This window comes from Cydia strobilella, chromosome Z, assembly GCF_947568885.1.
Source record: "Cydia strobilella chromosome Z, ilCydStro3.1, whole genome shotgun sequence".
Taxonomy (NCBI): domain Eukaryota; kingdom Metazoa; phylum Arthropoda; class Insecta; order Lepidoptera; family Tortricidae; genus Cydia; species Cydia strobilella.
Window position 1 is genome coordinate 18,412,916 of NC_086068.1, and position 21,350 is coordinate 18,434,265.

Consider the following 21,350-nt stretch of genomic DNA (forward strand, 5'->3'; position numbering starts at 1 on the left):
ACCGCAAATCGATGTACAGGTTAGCCGTTTTGCACACGCATACTAGAGGTCAAAACAAAATTTTTGACCCGCAGTTACTAAAAAAAATTCCCTTAGGAGGGGAGTGCTGAAACATATCCCGATTAACAGGGGGTAAAAAATAATTGGTTTCCAAGATATTAAGCTTTTCCCTGCCATCCAGGTAATCACAACTCTCCGACCCTGTACTATTTACGTTGCGAACACGTGACTTTTGTTCTCCTAGTGGAAGCCGACCGACCCCAATTTCAAAGAAAAACCGCAAATCGATGTACAGGTTAGCCGTTTTGCACACGCATACTAGAGGTCAAAACAAAATTTTTGACCCGCAGTTACTAAAAAAAATTCCCTTAGGAGGGGAGTGCTGAAACATATTTTTTTGTATGTTTTTTTAAACCTATCGTGTGTGGTATCATACGAAGGGGCTTTTTGTGGCGATTTATTTATTTATACTTTGCACATAAAATAAGTACAAATGGTGGACTTAATGCCTTAAGGCATTCTCTACCAGTCAACCACTGGGCCAAAAAGAGACGTTTGTTGGTGCAGGCTTTGTACTGTATTTGAAAATAATTAAACGATATCACTACCTACTATTTACAAATTAAATACTAATTATAGTATACCTATTATATTTAAATCATAAACTTAAACATATACTTTGTATGATACACTTACATACATATCTACATATATACTTATACATGTACCTACTGTGAAACATTACTTACATCTTTCAGACAAATGCTTGCGCAGCATACGCTTGAACGTGAATTTACTTTGAGCTTTTCTGATATTGAGTGGAAGGTCGTTCCACAGGCGTGTCGCCTGAACAGTATAGGAGTTGGTCAGGAAACCAGTGCGATGAGGGGGAATGGAAAGCTTAAGGCTACGGGAGGGACGGAGAACACCACCAGGGCGAGCAGTACCAAATTGTGAAAATATACCACAAGGGCCAAAAGGGCGATTGTGAAAATATACCACATCATTACATTTCAGCCAATTTTTTTTAATTTAAAAATAATAATTTTTAAAACATATCCTCCAGATACGATATGACTGATTTTTTTTGTGCAATATACCACAAATGATACGTGATGTCCTCCTATCCAACCCCAAGAAAGCAATTTTGATAATAATATCAGTAACATTTACTTCAGTACCTATTATTTACGAGACTTGTAGCAGTACAGTTCCACTGCAGATACGGTACATATTAATCATAAAATGATACATAATATCCATATATCCAATGGGAAATACCTCTTTAACCCTTTAACTGCGCTAATAATTTTTCAATATTACAATAATGAAATTATTTTCAAAATTGCTTTCTTGGGGTTAGATAATAAGATATTACGTATCATTTGTGGTATATTGTACAAAGAAAAATCGGTAAGGTATATCGTATCTGAGGGATACAAACCTTGATATTTTGTGTCAAAAACTAAACAAACTATACCAGCTGATGAAAAGGCGCAGTTAAAGGGTTAAAGAGGTATTTCCCGTTGGATATATGGAAATTACGTATCATTTTATGATTAATATGTACCGTATCTGCAGTAGTTCCATAAGTCTCGTAAAATAGGTACTGAAGAAGAACTGAGTGCTTTGTAAAATAGAATGATTTAAAAAAAATGTTAATGATAATATTTTCAAAATTGCTTTCTTGGGGTTGGGTAGGAGGATATCACGTATCATTTGTGGTATATTGTACAAAAGAAATCAGCCATATCGTATCTGGAGGAGCCCAAACTTGGTATGTTTTAAAAATTATTTTTGTTTTAATTAAAAAAAACCGGCCAAGTGCGAGTCGGACTCGCGTTCTAAGGGTTCCGTACATTACACATTTTAAACAATGTATTTTTATGTGGAAATCTCTTTAAAAAACCCGTAGGGGTCGGATCAAAAACTAAATAATTAAGTCCGACTTACGCTTGACTGCACATTTCTAATAGGTTTTCCGGTGATCTATAGGTAAAGATCTATTTTGTGTATTTTTTCAAAATTTTTGGCCCAGTAGTTTCGGAGATAAAGGAGGGAATGGTCATTTTTTGCCTATTTTCTTGAATAACTTCTAAACTGTTTATCTTAAAATTATAAAAAATATATATTTGAGATTCCCACAATGAGCTCTTTCATTTGATATGTAACACGATATAGTTTGACAAAATTTATTTTTTAATTTTCTCTTTTACCCCCCAAAAGTGGCCCCCAGTGTTTAAAATTAATTTGTTTACGTTAGATGTCCATCATTGGGTCACAAACTTACATATGTGTACCAAATTTCAACTTAATTGGTCCAGTAGTTTTGAAGAAAATAGGCTGTGACAGACAGACAGACAGACGCACGAGTGATCCTATAAGGGTTCCGGTTTTTCCTATTGAGGTACGGAACCCTAAAAATGGAAGTAATGTAATGATGTGGTATATTTTTACAATCGCCTCAAAAAGCCCTTTCGTATTAAATTAAATTATTTCCATAATTTTTTCCATACAAAAAAAATGTTTCAGCACTCCCCTCCTAAGGGAATTTTTTTTAGGAACTGCAAGTCAAAAATTTTGTTTTGACCTCTAGTATGCGTGTGCAAAACGGCTAACCTGTACATCGATTTGCGGTTTTTTTATTCGAACGCCTTACACTATCCGTCTCACTAGGTAAAAGAATAACTTATACCTACAGGAAATATTGACGTTATATAACAAGATTGTCATGTCACCAAGTCAGTGATAAAACTAGTCACTCAGTCATAGTAGGCCGTGTAGCGGTTGATATACCTAGGATAATTTATTTCATTAGGTTCGCACAATAGCACAATCGGATTAAGTCTAACCTCGAAATCCTTCCAAAGATATGAAATTTGGTATGTATGTTAATTAAAGGTTTCTTTTTCATGTCCACACTATTTGACATTTGGGGACCTCGAGGAATCGCAGCTATCTTGGAAAATGTGTACCATCCTGGAGAAATTTGCATTTTACTCTAAATATACGTTCTCTATGAAAATATGGTGTAAGGCAACATTAAAGTTTATTAAATTCTACACAAAAAAGTCCTAGATATCTTTGCGGAAAAAATACATCTTATTATACTTTTGTCTATACATTTGTACACGTTATACCCCAATATCAACATTTTACTCGACTGCGACTTACACAGAAAGTAGGGTTATGGGTTTAAATGCTGATAATCAGTACACCCTGTAGCTCAGGATACTGGACGGATTTTTTTAAATGAGGTATCGGTAGATTCCTCTTGCCCTTCACAACCTGTTTACACTTGTTTTATTAAAGAAAAATCAATACAGCCGCCTTGAGAGGATGCCAAAAATTAAAACATATTTTTACTTCTAGCGCCTAAACTATTAAGTGGATTTCAATGAAATAGACATCAGTAGATCCATAAATGGCACACGAGTGCTATGCAATACAAATTTGCTAAAATAAATGCAGGAAAAATATTCAGGACTTAAAAATGTGACTGCAAAAACAGATTTTAAGTCTTAAATGGGTTTAAACAATAGTGACAGTAATGAAATTTGACACCTACAATTTGAGGGATCCCTGTTTGCGTGTCATAAAATTGGAGCTTCGGGGACCACGGGGATCAAACGCCATCTTTAAAAGTATGTCTTTTTTGGTTTTTCTGTTTTTCTCGGAATATCTGTGTTTAATGTGAATACTGTGTATGGCGAAACAAAAGCTTATAAAGTTCTACACAAAAAAGGTATAGAACACCATGTCCCTAAAACGGAGCTTTCTTCTAGAAGTATGGCTCAGTAGTCAAAAGGTAATACTTATCATCTCCTACTAAAATTTTATTTTAAGACGGGTAAAAATACTTGTATAATTTTTTTAGCAATTTTTGGAACACAAAAACATCTACTCAACCAAGAAAAAAAAATTGTGTGGAAACTTGTAAGCTTCTGAGCCCCATTTTCTAGAAAATGGCTTCGTTTTTGGGACATTGTGGTGTATATCTTTTTAGTGTGGAATTTAATAAGCTTTCGTTTCGCCATACACAGTATTGACATTAAACCCAGATATTCCGAGAAAAAAAGAAAAACCAAAAAAGACATACTTTTCAAGATGGCGTTTGATCCCCGTGGTCCCCGAAGCTCCAATTTTATGACACGCAAACAGGGATCCCTGAAATTGTAGGTGTCAAATTTCGTTACTGTCACTATTGTTTAAACCCCATTTAAGACCTAAAATCTGTTTTTGCAGTTACATTTTCAAGTCCTAAATATTTTTCCTCCATTTATTTTAGTAAGTTAGTATTGCATAGCACTCGTGTACCAATTATGGATCTACTGATGTCTATTTCATTGAAATCCACCCAATAGTTTAGGCGCTAGAAGTAAAAATATGATTTAATATTCGGCATCCTTTCAAGGCGGCTGTACTGATTTTTCTTTAATAAAACAAGTGTAAACAGGTTGTGAAAGGCAAGAGGAATCTAACGATACGTCATTTAAAAAAATCTGTCCAGTATCCTGAGCTACAGGGTGTACTGATTATCAGCATTTAAACCCATAACCCTACTTTCTGTTTAAGTCGCAGTCGAGTAAAATGTTGATATTGGGGTATAACGTGTACAAATGTATAGACAAAAGTGGAATTCATATTCCTACAAGTTTCCTATTAAGAGAATATCCCCTGAAAAGGTATAAGCGCTAAATCTGGATTCAGCTATTATTTTCTATAATAAGATATATTTTTCCGAAAAGATATCTAGGACTTTTTTGTGTTGAATTTAATAAGCTTTAATGTTGCCTTACACCATATTTTCATAGAGAACGTATATTTAGAGTAAAATGCAAATTTCTCCAGGATGGTACACATTTTCCAAGATAGCTGCGAGTCCTCGAGGTCCCCAAATGTCAAATAGTGTGGACATGAAAAAGAGACCTTTAATTAACATACATACCAAATTTCATATCTTTGGAAGGATTTCCAGGTTAGACTTAATCCGATTGTGCTACAAGCTGTTTGAACCACGTACAACTACGTATTCTAAAAGAGGCTCAGTAATTGCTGCCTGCGATCATATACGCGTCGGGCTAAACATATCAACGGTCTACAGTCGCGATCATATATTGTACAGTACAGTACAGGCCAAGGTGCTCATAATCATACTCTCTAATGACTTGATAATAGAGACTTTGCTCACCTTGGCCGCTCCCGCTCCGACTCCGATATATGGCGACTGCAGCTGTACCATCAACCAAACTGTTAACTGATCATTCGTAAAGTGCACCAATGATCAGTTAAGTGTTGCTGTTAGGTTAGGTAATACGTATTAGATGTAAATAATCCTGTTCAACTGGATTATAAACTATACCTAATCAATAAGTACATAATAACAAACGTCACGTCATTATGAACCATTGTTTAATAATCAATATAATCATTTTATGTATATGTAACGCAATTAACAAATCAATCAATTAATTATATTTTAGGATTAGAACCTTATCTGAATTATCTGCACCTAATGAACTTGAACTCGTATTTAAGGAAGACGATCTACGTACAGTCGAAGGCAAAAATATCAATCCAGACAAATGGCTCAAAAATATGTGAACACGACTTTATTGTCTTTATTGTATTTGTGTTGTTATTGCTAAGCAAGCCTGTCATAGTGATACCATATGCAACATTTTACCGTTCTTTTCCGAGTGTATCAAATTAGTTAAAAAACAATGTCGCCAATTATGGAAAGAGTACTTTGACAAAAGGGCAACAGAAAAAGGTATTTGGTACAGAACGATCCAGCTTGAACTTATAAATACACCATGGATAGATTGCTCGCTTAGTCGGCAAGAAATTGTAACAGCTCTAAGAGTACTTACGTTTGGGGCACATTCCACTTAATAAGTTTGGATTCATGATGCGTAAAGTTACCTCTTCATTATGTTCAGAGTGCGATATGATTGATGACGTGTACCACATATTGGTGGAATGTGTGCGGAACGAATCCTTTAGGAGCCAACTGAAAATATCATTTAATATTTTTAACAATGTTATAGTGGCTGCAATAGTGCCCTGGCTTCTCCATTGTCGGACGAGGCCAGAGCACTGTTTAAGCTAGTAAATATAGGCCTTAGTAATCGTAAGTGAGTGTGATTGATGACTATATGGAGCGACATAATCGCTAAGCGATAAAGCTCTTTAATAAAGATTTAAAAAAAAATTGTCTTAAGGTGTAAGAGTGTACACATATTTTTGAAGCTTATATTATGTATATATATTTATGCCCTTGACTGTACATATATATATATACAGGGTATAACGTTCAACGTGGGGAAGTACGCTAGTGTGCATTCGTGATGCGATTAGGTATCAACGAAAATACCGTGTCTCGTGCAAAGGTCGCGACTCGCGTTACGTAAGCCCAGCGCTCCAGTGGTCGGTCAGTTGCCGCGCATATTACTATTATAATGTCGTACAATCAACAGAACCAATGTACAATTCTTGCAATGGTACCTACGAGGTGCGGTCCGAAAGTTTCCGGCCTGACATAGATAATAAGAGCAGCATACATTTACAAAACTATTTTTATTTTTAGATATATTCCCCCTCTATTTCAACACACTGTAAATTAACATTTCTATCCCCTTGTAAAAGTAGGTACTCTGAAAGTTTGTCCTCAAAATGGGCGTAAACCGCATGGGTCACTTCACCGTCTGAAGAAAATCTTCTTCCCCTTAAGTCTGCCTTAAGTTACGAAAACAAAAACTAAATCTAGTTAAATTGATAGAAATGAGCAATTTATGACAATAAATTGCAAACCTAAAAAATGTACTATAAATAAATACATCAAAGTAAAAAAAAAACTTCCAAATAGGAAAAAAATAATGGTACTATTTGATTCCTTACATATTATTTAAAAAAAAATTGTATGGCAACAATATACATAAACGCAATATTTCACCGACAAAATCGCAATTTCCTTGTTTTCCACGGCTTCTAACTCTTCTAAGCGATAGCGACGTCACGATGTAATGTCATTTATGTCATTTTGTATGAAGCGTTTCGTCAGTAAAGTGCGGGTGCCAGACTTTTGTATTGCTTTAAGACAATATAGGTCCCATACATACATTTGATCCTCAAAACAAACCTGATCGACTGATAAAAAATTGTAGAATACCCTATTGAAGCAGTGTGACTGGGCGTTGGGCGCATCGTAGTAGGGAAGGCGCACACTGCTAAGTTTTCCCCGAAGTTTGTGCTTGATCACCGCTAGTAGTAGCTGCCAGTTACCGTGGTATTACTTTTTTATGTCTATCAACAGTATTCCGTGACAATCCCAGAACATGGTAGCCATGATTTTTTTAGTGGATTGCGTTACCTTGGCCTTCCGAGGCGGCTGTTCACCATGACGGCGCCACTCCTTCGATTCTCTTTTATATTCATCAAGCATAGTACAAAACCATTGTTTCGTCCTCCGTAACAATTGACTCCAGAAAACTCTTTCCGTGTTTTTATAGGCATCTTAAACTTCCTGAGAGCACGCTTTTCGTTCACTTCGCTGTAAGCTTGAAAGAAGTTTGGGCGCACACATATCACTAATTTTATTCATATGTAGATGTTCATGAAGAATCCTAAGAACTGAAGTTTTCGAAAGCCCAGTCCTTGCAGCTATTTCTATGATGTTAAGTGTTCGATCACTCAGAACTTCCTCTTCCACTAACTCGACGCAGTCGTCGGTGAGTGCCGCAACCGGTCGGTCGGAACGAGGATCGTCATTAATACACTCCCGTCCTGAACGAAACTGCTAACTCCATTCTTTGACGGTGGAAAATGATGGAGAGGATTTTTTTTAATGTCGAACGGGTTCACTCCTTTTGCAAGGAGTATGATCACGAAACGATGTTCTAACTTAAACATTTCGAAATTTTCAGACTTCCTGGTGTTCTAGCCGCCGTGAAATAAAAACCACAAACAATAGAAACCCAAAACTATATCCAAAAGAACAGGGTTGCATTTGAATTACGCATTATAGTGAGGGGGGAGGGGGTAGGAACCCCCCAGACCCCTCCCCAAAGTTAGGAAATCAATAGTTACCACGAAAAAAAATTTCTTATTTTTTGAGGTTATGTTCAATAAAACAACCAAATTAGTATTACATATTTATTATTATTACATATTTTTGAGCACTTTGCGCGTATACATGTTTTTGACCACTGTATTTCTTTTTGACAGCGAGTCGGGTGTATTGTGAACGCAAGATACCTAACACCTCGCTTCGCTCGTCGTCGTACCTAACGGTGACTCTGGCACTGTATTTCCTTTCTGATAGCTATTCTCTACGATAAAACAATAAAGACACGTTTAACAAAAAATAACGTTCCGTCACACGTAACTTCAAACACGTATAAAAAAAATACGCGTCTCCTAGACACAAATCGGGTGTCATTTGAAAGGGGTGACAAACCCCTATAAAATGCCACCCTTCCCCTCCCTATAATGCGTGATTCAAATGCCAACCCGATTTTTTGTTCTTATTTACTGCGAATTTGGTTTGACCAACTACACCTACTCACGGTGCGCGTTAAATAAATGTAACGTTTTCAATCAAAAGGTACCACATTGTCGCTTGTCGATAAGGTTGATTTCGAATTGAAGCTATATGGAAATAGCGCCTTATTGACAACCGAAAATAAATACCCTTTTGGTTGAAAATGGCACAAATAAATACTTAAGCAATATACATAGTTATGCGTAACCGAGGAATACCGATTTTGGAATGCATTTCTATGTGTCTTTGTGTCTATTTAATCGTTTCCAACATGAAGTATAATGTATAAATGTAATAATTACGTATGGGATGCCTTTGTCTGCAAAAAATGCAAGAGATGTCACTTAAAAAAACCGGCCGAGTGCGAGTCGGACTCGCGCACGAAGGGGTACGGAACCCTTAACGTAACCATTACGCAAAAAACGACGAAAAAAATCACGTTTGTTGTATGGGAGCCCTAGTTTTTTAGGGTTCCGTACCCAAAGGGTAAAAACGGGACCCTATTACTAAGACTCCGCTGTCCGTCTGTCACCAGGCTGTATCTTATGAACCGTGATAGCTAGAGAATTGAAATTTTCACAGATGATGTATTTCTGTTGCCGCTATAACAACAAATACTAAAAAGTACGGAACCCTCGGTGCGCGAGTCCGACTCGCACTTGGCCGGTTTTTCTTGTTATAGCGGCAACAGAAATACGTCATCTGTGAAAATTTCAACTGTTTTATCACGGTTCATGAGATACAGCCTAGTGACATACGGACAGACAGACAGACAGGGGAGTCTTAGTAAATTTTTAGTTACACTGACATCAATATCTTGCCAGACGACAGTTATTCACGGTATAGATTTCACGTGTTATTTAGCAAATAAGAAAATGAGTAGAATATTATAGTGAGGAAAGATACAGCTAGGTACTAGTGCAGTACTGACACGAAAGAAGGGCACCAAGACTGGCTCGCGATTCTATCAAAATTGGTCTCCGCTCGTCGTTTATTTTTCTCTGTAGTTAAATAAACCTTTCAGTAACACAGCTTGGCACAGATCAGGTTACCTATACTATAGCTCCTGGAGCAGTACTCAGATCAGATCAGACGTGTAAAGTAGCGAATAGTAAGTAACACTCGCTACTAGCTAACTTAAGACATCGTTCCAGCCAAATCCAGCAGATCCTGGACGACAAGTCGGCGCCGATGCCGTGCGAGCCGGAGCTGGCCGCGCTGACGGCGGGCGAGCGCTCGCCCTGGGCGCACATCCGCCAGACCATGTTCAACCGCGGCCACAACCGCACCTCGCTGCACTGCATCGAGCGCGCTGCCTTCAACGTCTGCTTAGGTCACTATAATATAATACTACCTACATTCTATATTGTTAACCATTTACCAAGGGTTCATATTACTATAAACTCGCCCATTACACCCGACTTATTTTGGCGCTCCAACGAACAGACAGTTAAACAAATCTATTTTTCATCTCTCCTATTCGGAAAGTTCACAATTCTTTCATAGGCTAATAGCCGGGTGGAAAATTCCATTTCCCACCCTAAGGTGGAAAGTAATACCTCGAGCAACGGCTAACAGACATACTATATATGCCATATATTAATTTCCGCATTAAAAATTGTTAATAAATCAAAATATTATGACGATAAATGTTTAAAATATTATCATTACATTACATTCATTTATTCAGTTTCAATTTTTTTAAAGTGTGTTTCAGACGCATCCCAATCTTGGTTTTACAATTTTTTCCGATCAAAATGTTAATGGCGTCAATTTCAGTCCCTAATTCTCTTAACCGTACCTAAGTATAATAAACGTACATTTCTTGTGTTTGTCTTTCCTCATACTCGAAATGAAAAGTAGTGTAACTCGGTAAAAGTAACCATCTCACCCTCGAAATATCTCGGGTGATGTGGTTCACTTTCCACCCTTGGTTAACAATCTACTATTGTTTGTCCCAAATTTCTGTTGCAAATCATCAGTTTAAACAATTTTTTTACAGTGAAACTAGGATAGAAAAAGCTATTTCTACCCAGCTATTGACATATCATTTCATTTATTTATTTCTATAACAATAGGTATAATATTGTGTTAGAAAAATCTTACAAACTAATACATGCACATAAATGATAGCGGGACATGTCAATAAATAAAATTCTAAAAATACACTTAAACCAACAAAAAAAAGTACAGATAAAGTAATAAAAATGTCATAATTAAAGTGTAAAGTTACATAAGATAATTTTGTAATAAGACATATGAAAAGTGAACTATCTGAACGGGAGAAATGAGAACTTCCTTGAAATACGATAAGCTTCGTATGTCGTATGGTATGACTATGAGCGCATTGAGCAGCACATACTAAAATCAAGTAATTAAGAATAGCAGTCGTAAAGAAGATATATAAAGCATACATGTAGCAGATATATTGTAGTCTAATTTCCATGATTTACATCGCCAAATGCGGTCTTGTCGTAGTTTCCGTGTGTATTGTTTTTTTTTCTCAAACATGCTCGAGAATGGCCACATTATGGTCATAAATCGAAAACTGCATTCTTGCTCAATAGAGGGCACGGCATGTCTCGGTCTGGCAACTACCTCGTCATACTATCCCTTTATTTGCATCCCTCGGCAATGTACAGTCGCCCTCAGATATATCGGAGCGGCCGAGGTGCTCAAAAATATTTGAACACGCACTCAAACACCTTGACGGGCGTGATAGAGGCGTGTTCAGATATTTGTGAGCGCCTTGACAGCTCCGATATATCTGATGGCGAGTGTACTATCGATGCGTTGATTGCAGATGACATGGAGTACGGGTACGACGAGAAGGACCCGAGCAAGTTGGACGAGTACGGGCGGGTGCTGCTGCACGGCAAGGGCTGCGACCGCTGGTTCGACAAGTCCTTCAACCTGTGCTTCAGCACCAACGGCTACGTGAGTGTCCTGTCTAGTGGTGGTCTCTACATAGTACTTGGACTAACTATTTGCGAGCTATAGTATACATTTTCTCACATGATTTTTTCGGGCTCGGGCCCTAATCTGTTGAACTTAAGCCTTTGTTTCTTTTAAGAGCGGTCTTCAGCGCGTGCCAAAGCAGCCATGTCGTTTAAAAAGCGACTACCGTGATAGCTCATCCAGAGAACAATCAGGGTAGCTTTTCTTTGGACATAACAAAACGTGTTATGTCATAACAAAATGGGCTGTTTTATGAATATGGACCATAATAGTAGAATGGTAAATTTGCTTTTTAAACGGGCTTGTGTCGTGTTACTTATGCCGGGGCTATTAGCAGTAAGCAGAGTAACCACTCCACTGCATAAAGGAAACAATGCCTTATGTTTAACAGATTAGGGCCCGAGCCCGAAACAATCATCTGAGATAATTCATACTATACTTGCGCAAGAAGTGGTCCCAAGTTATTTAAAACCGGTCGAGTCCGCGGGCGTGAGTCCCACTCGCACTTGGCTGGTTTTTCTCAAAATAGTTCACTGATTGCAACATCCGTTACACAACGTGACGTCAATGTAGGTAATATTTAAAATTCATCCTGATAATCACTAGTAACCATTTTTTGTGTAAATAGTGTAAACTGGATTCTTAAAGAGGCTGTTGCGGTGTAGTGTAACATACACATATACTCGCTGACATCTGTGTTAGTTACTTATAAACGCTAGTAGTCATTTCCATTAAAACGCTTATTAATAAGCCGCAGTTAGCCAGTCACCCGTAACAAAATCGAAGCTGTCTTAAATGCTTTAAGTCTATTAACGTCCACACGGATAATAGAACAATCAAATATTACTAAGACTTAAGAAAAGAAAGCATTATACAGATTTTACTAAGCTTAAGGAACTATAAAGGCCGGAACACAGCGCAATACAAAATTAGTCTAGTTCTATAGCTTTTACCAACATTATTTAACGTTTAGCTATATAATGAGCTGTAATAATGCTTGTGTGTAACTTGGGCTTCTATAAAGTGACCTTTGACCTTTAATTACTTCCTGCCCCAGACACGAGTTTTTCTGCGACTTTTGAGACAACTTTTCTAACGCCAGCTCATCTCTCATTCCGGGCTTCCGGGGTTGTCCACTTTTTTTTATTAACGTAGCTGAATTATAAGTCTGTCCACATATTCAGCAGAATAGTAAAACAATACCAGGCGTGGCTCACTCCGCGGTTTCCTCGCGTCGCTACAAGTACATGCGGCCCACGCCTAGTGATGTGCCGCCGTGAAATTACGCACTTACCGTAATTCTCATTAGTGAAAATTACCGTAAATTACCGAGAATTTACGGTAACTTACCCATGAAGTATATTAAATTAAGATTGAATTTTGCTTACAAATTTTGTAATTTTCAAATATTTAAATGTTTTTAACGTTGTTATTCAGTATTCAGTCTCGGCACGGCACTCGTACGGGTCAGTCGCGTTTTTGCATATGTTGTTTTGTTATCAAGTGCAGCGTCGTGCGATAAGGAAATCGTAGTGTGCCGGTAACCGGTTCTATGTACCGGCCGGCCGGCGAGCTAGTGTTTGTTGTTTACGATTAACTAAATAAGAAAAGATGGACGATGGAAATGCGAATGAAATGCCTTTACCGATGACACGTAACAATTCTTTAGATGCGGAAATGATAGAACCAGAACAATACCCAAATGATGAGTTAAGAGAATTAGAGGAAAACAGTGAAATAGATATCTGTCGACCACCGAAACGGGGTTATGATGAAAATCAGTGGGAGACAGTTGGAGAAAAGAAAGGAAAAAAAGTTAAAGCAGATACCGAAACAATAGAAGTTTTTATCTCTTCGGCGGAAAAGTTGCCAAAGCAGTTTGCACTTGCAAAATTATTTAAAGAAAATAACATCACGGATATTCAAAAGATTAAATATTTGAACCCTTATAAAATCCGTGTAGAAACGTCAAACGAAATGAGTATTGGCAAACTGGAAAACTGCAAAGTAGCAAAAGAGAAGGCCTGGCGTATTCAAAGACCGATGGAGAAGTCTCTTTCCTACGGAGTTATACGGGACGTGGACATGGAGTTGACCGACGAAGAAGTGTGCAAAAATTTACAGTATGATAAACCAGCGGAACTGTTGTCTGCGTTCAGACTTAAAAAGCGTGATAGTAACTGCAAGGAAGGCTGGTCATTGAGTGAAGTTGTACGCCTATGCTTTAAAGGGACTTTTTTGCCGCCTTTCGTATTTGTGGATGGGTTAAGACTCAAAGTGGACCCGTATATATTTCCCGTTTCACAATGTTCCCGATGCTGGAAACTAGGCCATTCACAAAAAAGGTGTCCTTCTAGTAGAATAATATGCCCGAAGTGTGGGAACAATCACGAAAATTGCGAAACAACCAATCTAAAATGTGTTAATTGCGAGGGCCCCCATATTTCACTCTCTCGGTCTTGCCCAGTTTATTTGAAGGAAAAAAGGCTTCGCGAACTGATGGCAGAGTATAACTGTACCTACAGAAAAGCTTTAGATTTATATGTAACGCCCGAGTCTCCTGATAAGAAAGAATGCGTCGAGTTTCCGAAGACCCACCATTCTTTTCCGAAATTAAAGCTTTCCGAATGTACTCAGTCTACCCAACCCAGTCAACCAACTCAAGAAAAATCTTTTGCTAAGACAGTGGAAACAAGAGCTATGATACACCGTGAAAATTCTAGGCAAGAGCCTCAAACGCGTCCGACAAGAAAGAAAAAAGAAAGATCTCGTGCAGAAAACGACGTGGATACGTTCTTGGACAATATATTTCTCAGTAGCGAACAGGAGAAAATCACTGAAAACGAAAATATTCAAGACCAAAAAGAAAAAAGTGTTGACTTTAGCGAGCTAGTGGACCGCTTGAAAGAAATATTATTTTTAAAAGGAGTATCGATGCAGGTGAAAGTTAATAAAGTTATAAAGTGCTGCATTCAGTGGGTTATTTTATTGTGCGTAGAAAAACTGTCTAGCTGGCCTATTTTAAAAAGTGTCATGGATTTATTTATAAATGATAATGGAAGGTAACAAAAAAAATTATAATAATCTGAAAATACTCCAGTGGAACGCGCAAAGTCTCAGACCTAAATTATTAGCGTTTGAAAATATGTTAATTCAAGAAAAAATCCACGTTGCTGCCCTATGCGAAACCTGGTTGGAACCCGATAGCTACCTAGCGGTTAAAAACTATAATATTTATCGTAAGGATAGAAACGATTCTTACGGAGGCGTGGCTTTGTTTGTACATAGATCTGTTAAGTCACAGTTGCATAATCTTAACTTTAATAATCCCGGGATTGAACTTCTTTGCATACAGCTCTCTAACTGTAATCAAGTAAAATTTGTTACTGTCGTGTATTGTCCTCAATCGGTACGAACTAATAGAAATGATTGGGACAACATTTTTTCTGTAGTGAGAAAAAATGCTATTATTCTTGGGGATTTTAACGGACATCATAGCAATTGGTCGTACAAAACAGATACAAGGGGATCACACATTCATGACACGCTCACTGATAATTTATTTGTAACACTTAATGACGGAGGTCCCACTCGATTCAAATATGTTAATAACCAGTTGCAAAAATCATCACCGGATATATCTATAGTTTCTTCAGATATCGCTTTAGACTTTACTTGGAAAACATTAAATGAATCATTAGGTAGTGATCATATCATGATCCAAATAACGACAAATTTGGCACCAAGTAATAATAATACGTTAAATTCGCGCCGAAATTTTAAAAACGCTGATTGGAACGGATATAGAACTTCCTTGAAAGAATTATTTTCTAACTTTCGTCCTAAAGATAACTTACAAAATACGTATAATGACTTCATAGAATGCATAAATAAATCAGCTGATCTTCATATACCCTATATTAAAACATGCTCAAATCCAAATAGTAAATTTGTTCCCAAACCATATTGGAACTCGTCTTTATCAAAATCAGTAGCCGAGCGTCGCTTAGCACTATCCTCATTTAGACGCAATCCCACACCTGGTAACTTTGATATACTTAAGGCTAAAATACGAGACACGCAAAAGTTAATAAGGAAAACGCGAGATGAGTCATGGCAATCGTTTTGTACTTCTTTAGACCAATCAACGACGCAATCTCATTTATGGCGTAAAATGAAATGGTTCAAAGGATCAAAAAGTGCATTCAATTACGTTGATAAAGATAAGGCAAGTAGGTTATTATCAAGCTTAACCCCCGACTACGTAACGCCTGAAGATCCAATTTTATACAGTTACAATCTCAAGTTAGAAGTACCTATAACGAAACCGGAAATTGAACAATGCATGCGGCGTAAAGACACGACACCTGGCTGTGACAATATATCCTACTCAATGATTAGTAACCTCCCAGATAACGGTAAGGTGATTTTATTATCGTTATATAATCAGTTTCTTATGTCGGGGTTCGTTCCCTTGCAATGGCGGGAAATCAGCATCGTTCCGATACCTAAACCGGGCCGCAATCCACAATCTGCAGATGCGTTACGGCCGATTTCAATGATATCTTGTCTTTGCAAGGTGTATCATAATATTTTACTTAAGCGAGTTGAATGGTTTATTGAAAAAAATAACTGCCTATCGCCTTGTACAACCGGTTTCCGAAAGTGTAGATCAACAGTAGATAGTCTGGCATCATTAGTCTCTGATATTCAAGTAGGTATGTCAAACAATTACCCTACTTTAGCGTGTTTCATAGATATTGATAACGCGTATAATCACATAGATTTAAAAAGTTTATTAAGCGTGATGGATCAGATAGGTATAGGCGCTAAAATTTGTCGGTATGTCTGGAATTTTTTAAAAAAGAGGATACTTACGATTAAAACGGATGACATTTGTACAATCTCTAGAACAACCGGGATCGGCTTAGCCCAGGGGGACCCGTTCTCACCTTTGTTATTTAATATTGCGACTATGAACATATGCAAAACTGTAAAGTTAGTAAACAATAATATTCATATTCTACAATATGCGGATGATTTTGCTTTATATACAGTATGTCAAACATTAAATGATGGCGTTTACGAGTTGCAACCAGTGCTAGATACTTTTGCTCAATTGTTGTTCGATATGGGCTTAGACATATCCATAACTAAAAGTAAAATCTGCATTTTTAGACGGGGCTATTCACGAAATACCGTAATTCTTAAAATCAACAATAAACCGTTAGAAGTGGTAGATAAAATTAAATATTTGGGTCTATGGTTAGAGAAAAATCTGAAATGGAATAAACATATAAACGAAATTATAGAAAAAAGTTTGAAATTATTAAATACGTTTAAGATTTTAGCAGGGCCAGGTTGGGGTGTCCATCCGGATAATTTAAGAAGGCTATATATTGCAACCATACGCAGTAGGTTAGACTATGCTAGTTTTTTGTACGGAAATGGGCACAAAAGTACTTTAACTAAGTTAGACCGGCTACAAAATCGATGCATGCGCACAATTGGAGGCTTTATTAAAAGCTCGACAATTCACGTAATGGAATCCGAACTTAGTCTTCCGCCTCTACATATACGCAGATTTTATTTAGCAAGTAAATTTTGGCTGAAAACGAAATCCTATGAGAATAACATAGCAATGGACAAAATAGAACAACTGTCTATTTCAACAGGAAATCTGTATTGGAGACGTAAGAAAAAACCCTTATTAAGTCAGGCTCACGAATTGTTAGAGAATGCCCAAATTCATACTTCACGTCAACTTGAACTCTTTACACTGGATACCTGGGTCAGCAGCGTGGATCTTTCTAATGTAATTTCTCTGTATATTGAAGGTGTGCAAATATCAAAAAAGAGGTTGGACGTTCATACCCTTAAGGAAACATGTCAATTATTTTTAAGGAGAAAGTACCCTGATTCCTATTTCATCTATACTGATGGATCTAAATGTGCAAATGGTGCGGGTGTGGCGATATTTGACCCTCAATTAAAAAGTTGTGTAAAACTTCAAATAAATAATAATATTTCTATTATGTATATTGAATTGGTAGCGTTGGCAGAGGCAATTGCATATGTCGAATCATTTAAGACCGGAAATTTTGTTATATGTACAGATTCTAGAAGCGCTTTACAATATTTGGCTCGATGCACCTCGAATTTTCGAGGAGCACCGATAGCCTACACTATTCTTAACAGTTTAAATAAATTGTCGGGGTCAAGTATCAAAATACAGTTGCAATGGGTGCCATCTCATATAGGTCTAACGGGAAACGAATCAGCTGATAGATTTGCTAAGGAAGCTATCACAGAGGGAATAATATTTAATTGTTTACCATACCATACTGACTGTCTAAACATGGTACGTTCTAAATGCCGGGACTTATGGAAGGAGCACTTCGACGAGAGGTCTCTGAACAAAGGAATATGGTACAGAACAATTCAACCTAATCTGTGTCAAGTGCCATGGTTTAGAGGATCTGGTATGAGTAGGTTAGATATCATAATAGCCCTCAGACTTCGATCGGGACACATTCCACTTAATAGCTTTGCTTTCTTGATGCGCAAGAGTGATACTCAAAACTGTACGGAATGTGGGACGAGAGAAGATGCTACTCACATTATGATGGAATGTATCCGGAACGAAACAGAAAGGCAAGCTTTTGTAATTAAACATAGAATTAATATATTGAATGTGGGTACATGTAATGATATCTTAGCACACCCTTTGTCAAAAACAGCTAAAGATTTATATAAATTAGTCAATTTAGGAATTAAGCGAAGGTAAATTTGTGATTTTGATTTGTAACAATGGGGGTGCCATCATCAAATATGATAAAACCCCTTTATTAAATAGATTAAAAAAAAAAAAAACGTTGTTATTATTAAGTGTAGTAACGTTATCTGACACGTGGTTTATTTCTCCTTATTAAGATAAGGTCCCAGCTCTATCTGGGCTTTCTTGTACGGCGGAGCCAAAGCGCTTTATGCTGGGGTATAGGGGTAAGGTTCTGAGCTTTCATCTCCCTCTTGACATTGAACGACCATGTGTCGGGAGGTCTTCGTCTTTCCAGGAATGTTGTGAGGATATTGTATTGTAGCACGGGCAGGTTTTCGTCGTGACGGGGGGGTGGAGGCTAGTCCTGCCACCTCAACCCCTCAAGAGGAAGGGCGACCTTCTGGATCCTGGAAGAGCGACTTCGTTGATGCCAGGTATGGCCTGTCGGCCTCCAGCTTGGTTTAGCCATTGTGCTGTGTGTCGTGGTTTGTACGTTCCAGCAGCAGTGAGCGTACATTGTTAAAAGGCATCGGGAGAATCGATTCCTGGCCAATCGCCTCAGCACCTGATCCTTGCCTGGAAAGCTCGTCCGCACCGTCGGTACCCCAGGATCCACTGTGTCCCTGAATCCATTGAAGGGTGAGCTTCTTATTATGACATACAGGTATGCCATTTGGAGGTCTCCATTAGTCGTTCATGGCATTCATGTATGAGTTTTAATGTAATATATGGCTTCGGGCCATTAAGAGTGCTCTTCTGTCGGATAGTATGTGGATGGAGGATCCTACTACCTTCCTTGCAGAGATGGTAGCCGCCGCTTTGCTGATGTCCAAGCACTCAGCTTGGAATACTGAGTTATGAGCTCCTAGCGGAGTGGTAATGAACGTTCAGGTCTTCTGAGAAGGTTCCAGAGCCCGACCTACTGTCTGTTTTGGACCCATTAGTGAAGATTCTGAGCTCACGGGTATTAAGTCCTCCGTGATTGTCGTCCTCATATAATTGTATTTTGTACATTTGTGCCTGCTCTGAGCATTGGAAAGTCATCGTAAACCTTTTCCAGGCATATTGTGTGCCGAGCTCCCAGGTTAGACCATATGTTGAGGTCGTTGAGGTTTCGCAACCTTGCCGCTGAGGGGGTGGCCTTCCTGTATGTGTAGGTGAAGCGGTGGAAGGTTTAGCATGACCTTCATGGCTGCAGTCTGTGCGGACCTCGTGTTTGTAGGGATGTTTGACGGATTTAACTGGCAAACTGTCATCTCGTTTCATTATGTGGCCGGACCAATCTAAGCTTTCTTATTGTTAGTCAGTAATAGGGACCACTCTGAAAGATCCTCTCATGTGTTAATTGCGCTATCAAGACGAATAACAGGACATACGAGTAGAAAAGTCGAGCACTGTGAATGCAGGATCTTGAAGGTTATCAGGAACCATTTTAATCCGTTAGTAGCCAAACTGTACAAAAAATGCAGTTTCCACGTGTTATTTTTTACCTGCAGTAAATGGTACATTGCGAACCCAGTTGATAAGCGCTTTTTTTTAAATTACACATTATTATTATTTTTGTATTATTTTAAAACACTTATAGTGATAAAGAATAAATTTATTCATTATGAGATGGATTTTATACAATTAGGCTGGCTGAAATAATAAAGAACTCACTTTATTTTTCGTTAGGCAAGCACCTACTTTCATTAAAAACACTTTAAATCGCACATCGAATGAAACTTATTAAAACAATTTAATATTATTGTGCATTTCATCTCTAACATCTAATTATATCATTGATTAAAGTTAAAATTTCTCTTAGAAAAATTACCCGAGAACATTCGCGGGGAAGATTCCCCGTAATTTACGGCGGTAATTTACGGTAATTTTGGTAATAAACTATTTCCTGTAGACAGATTTTTTTGCAAATTTCAGTACAGATTGTATTACCTAAATAAAAATCAATTCTGTAAAAAAAAGTTTAGAAAAATGAAAACTTAGACAACTTTCTCGATAATTACCCGTACGGAGAACGTTACCGCGTAATTTACCCGACGATTCTCTTTGTTCTCGTAATTTACGGTAACGGCACATCACTACCCACGCCAATTTTGGTGTCTAGCAGTAGTAGTTGCCGCGCACCGCTACGGAACGGACGCCTGCTCGCGCTTTCGCTTATATCTCGTAATAGATGCGTTTTGTTAGAGTGTGAACCTTCTATTATTTATTCTGTGACAATACTGACTCTAGTCTATTTTTAGACCTGTCCTCCAACTGTTATTCAATACATTCAGTTCTGTTCAATATTTTGTACTAGGTACTTAAAGGCCAATTTTCGTGACAAATTCTACTAAAATTATATATTGAATTATGAGAGTAACATTTCATAATAAATACATGATAGTAAAACAATATATTTTAACCTTTGCAGGTCGGATTCAATGCGGAACATACATGGTAAGTGAAAAACGTATGATTCAATATTTCCGTCCCATACATACATTTGAGAGGCGTGCCCGGAGCCGAAACCAACCCGTCAATTGAATGAAATATAAGGCTACAATTACTTATAGTCACCAAATAATACTTTGGTACACTAAATAAAAAAACCTCTCTCTTACCAAAAAAAAATCCCTACTAAACACCAAAAAAAATATTCTAAAATTACACAAGTTGTACCTGTTTTAATCACGAGTGCACTTCAAATTGTATTAAAAGATCAAATATAATGAATGATCACCAAATCTGGAAGAGCAAATTAATGCGCTATTTTCACCTACTACATATTACCAAATAAAGTATAATGATGCCATTGATTAAGTAAATAAGTAATATAAAGGCCCTAAGTATAAGTCAGTAGTAATAATAAGCACTGTAATATTGTGAACTACCTATTTATTTTGCTACACCCTTTTCAGGGTCTATGTATGTAACATCTGTACTGATAATTATGCAATTAAAGATCTCTATCTCTTGATGCCAAACTTACTAGTTCCTCCCGCTCACACCCCCGTACACCGCACTGTACTCGCCGTTAAGTGAGTTAGGTTCGTTACAACTGCGACCCTTACAGAAACGAAATGCTAC

General features: G+C 37.6%; 1 protein-coding gene across 2 annotated transcripts in view; it reads left to right on the forward strand.

Annotated features, from left to right (window-relative positions):
• The window catches only part of LOC134754218 (carnitine O-palmitoyltransferase 1, liver isoform), a 65,444-nt gene that overhangs the window by 31,923 nt on the left and 12,171 nt on the right, over positions 1-21,350 (forward strand). For both annotated transcript variants that reach the window (XR_010128879.1, XM_063690388.1), the window contains exons 9-11: positions 9,697-9,875; positions 11,346-11,479; positions 20,695-20,720. Coding sequence is in view for 1 of the 2 variants with exons in the window: in XM_063690388.1 (XP_063546458.1) it covers positions 9,697-9,875; positions 11,346-11,479; positions 20,695-20,720 (339 nt within the window). In the remaining variant the exon portion in view is untranslated. The remainder of the gene's footprint in view (positions 1-9,696; positions 9,876-11,345; positions 11,480-20,694; positions 20,721-21,350) is intronic.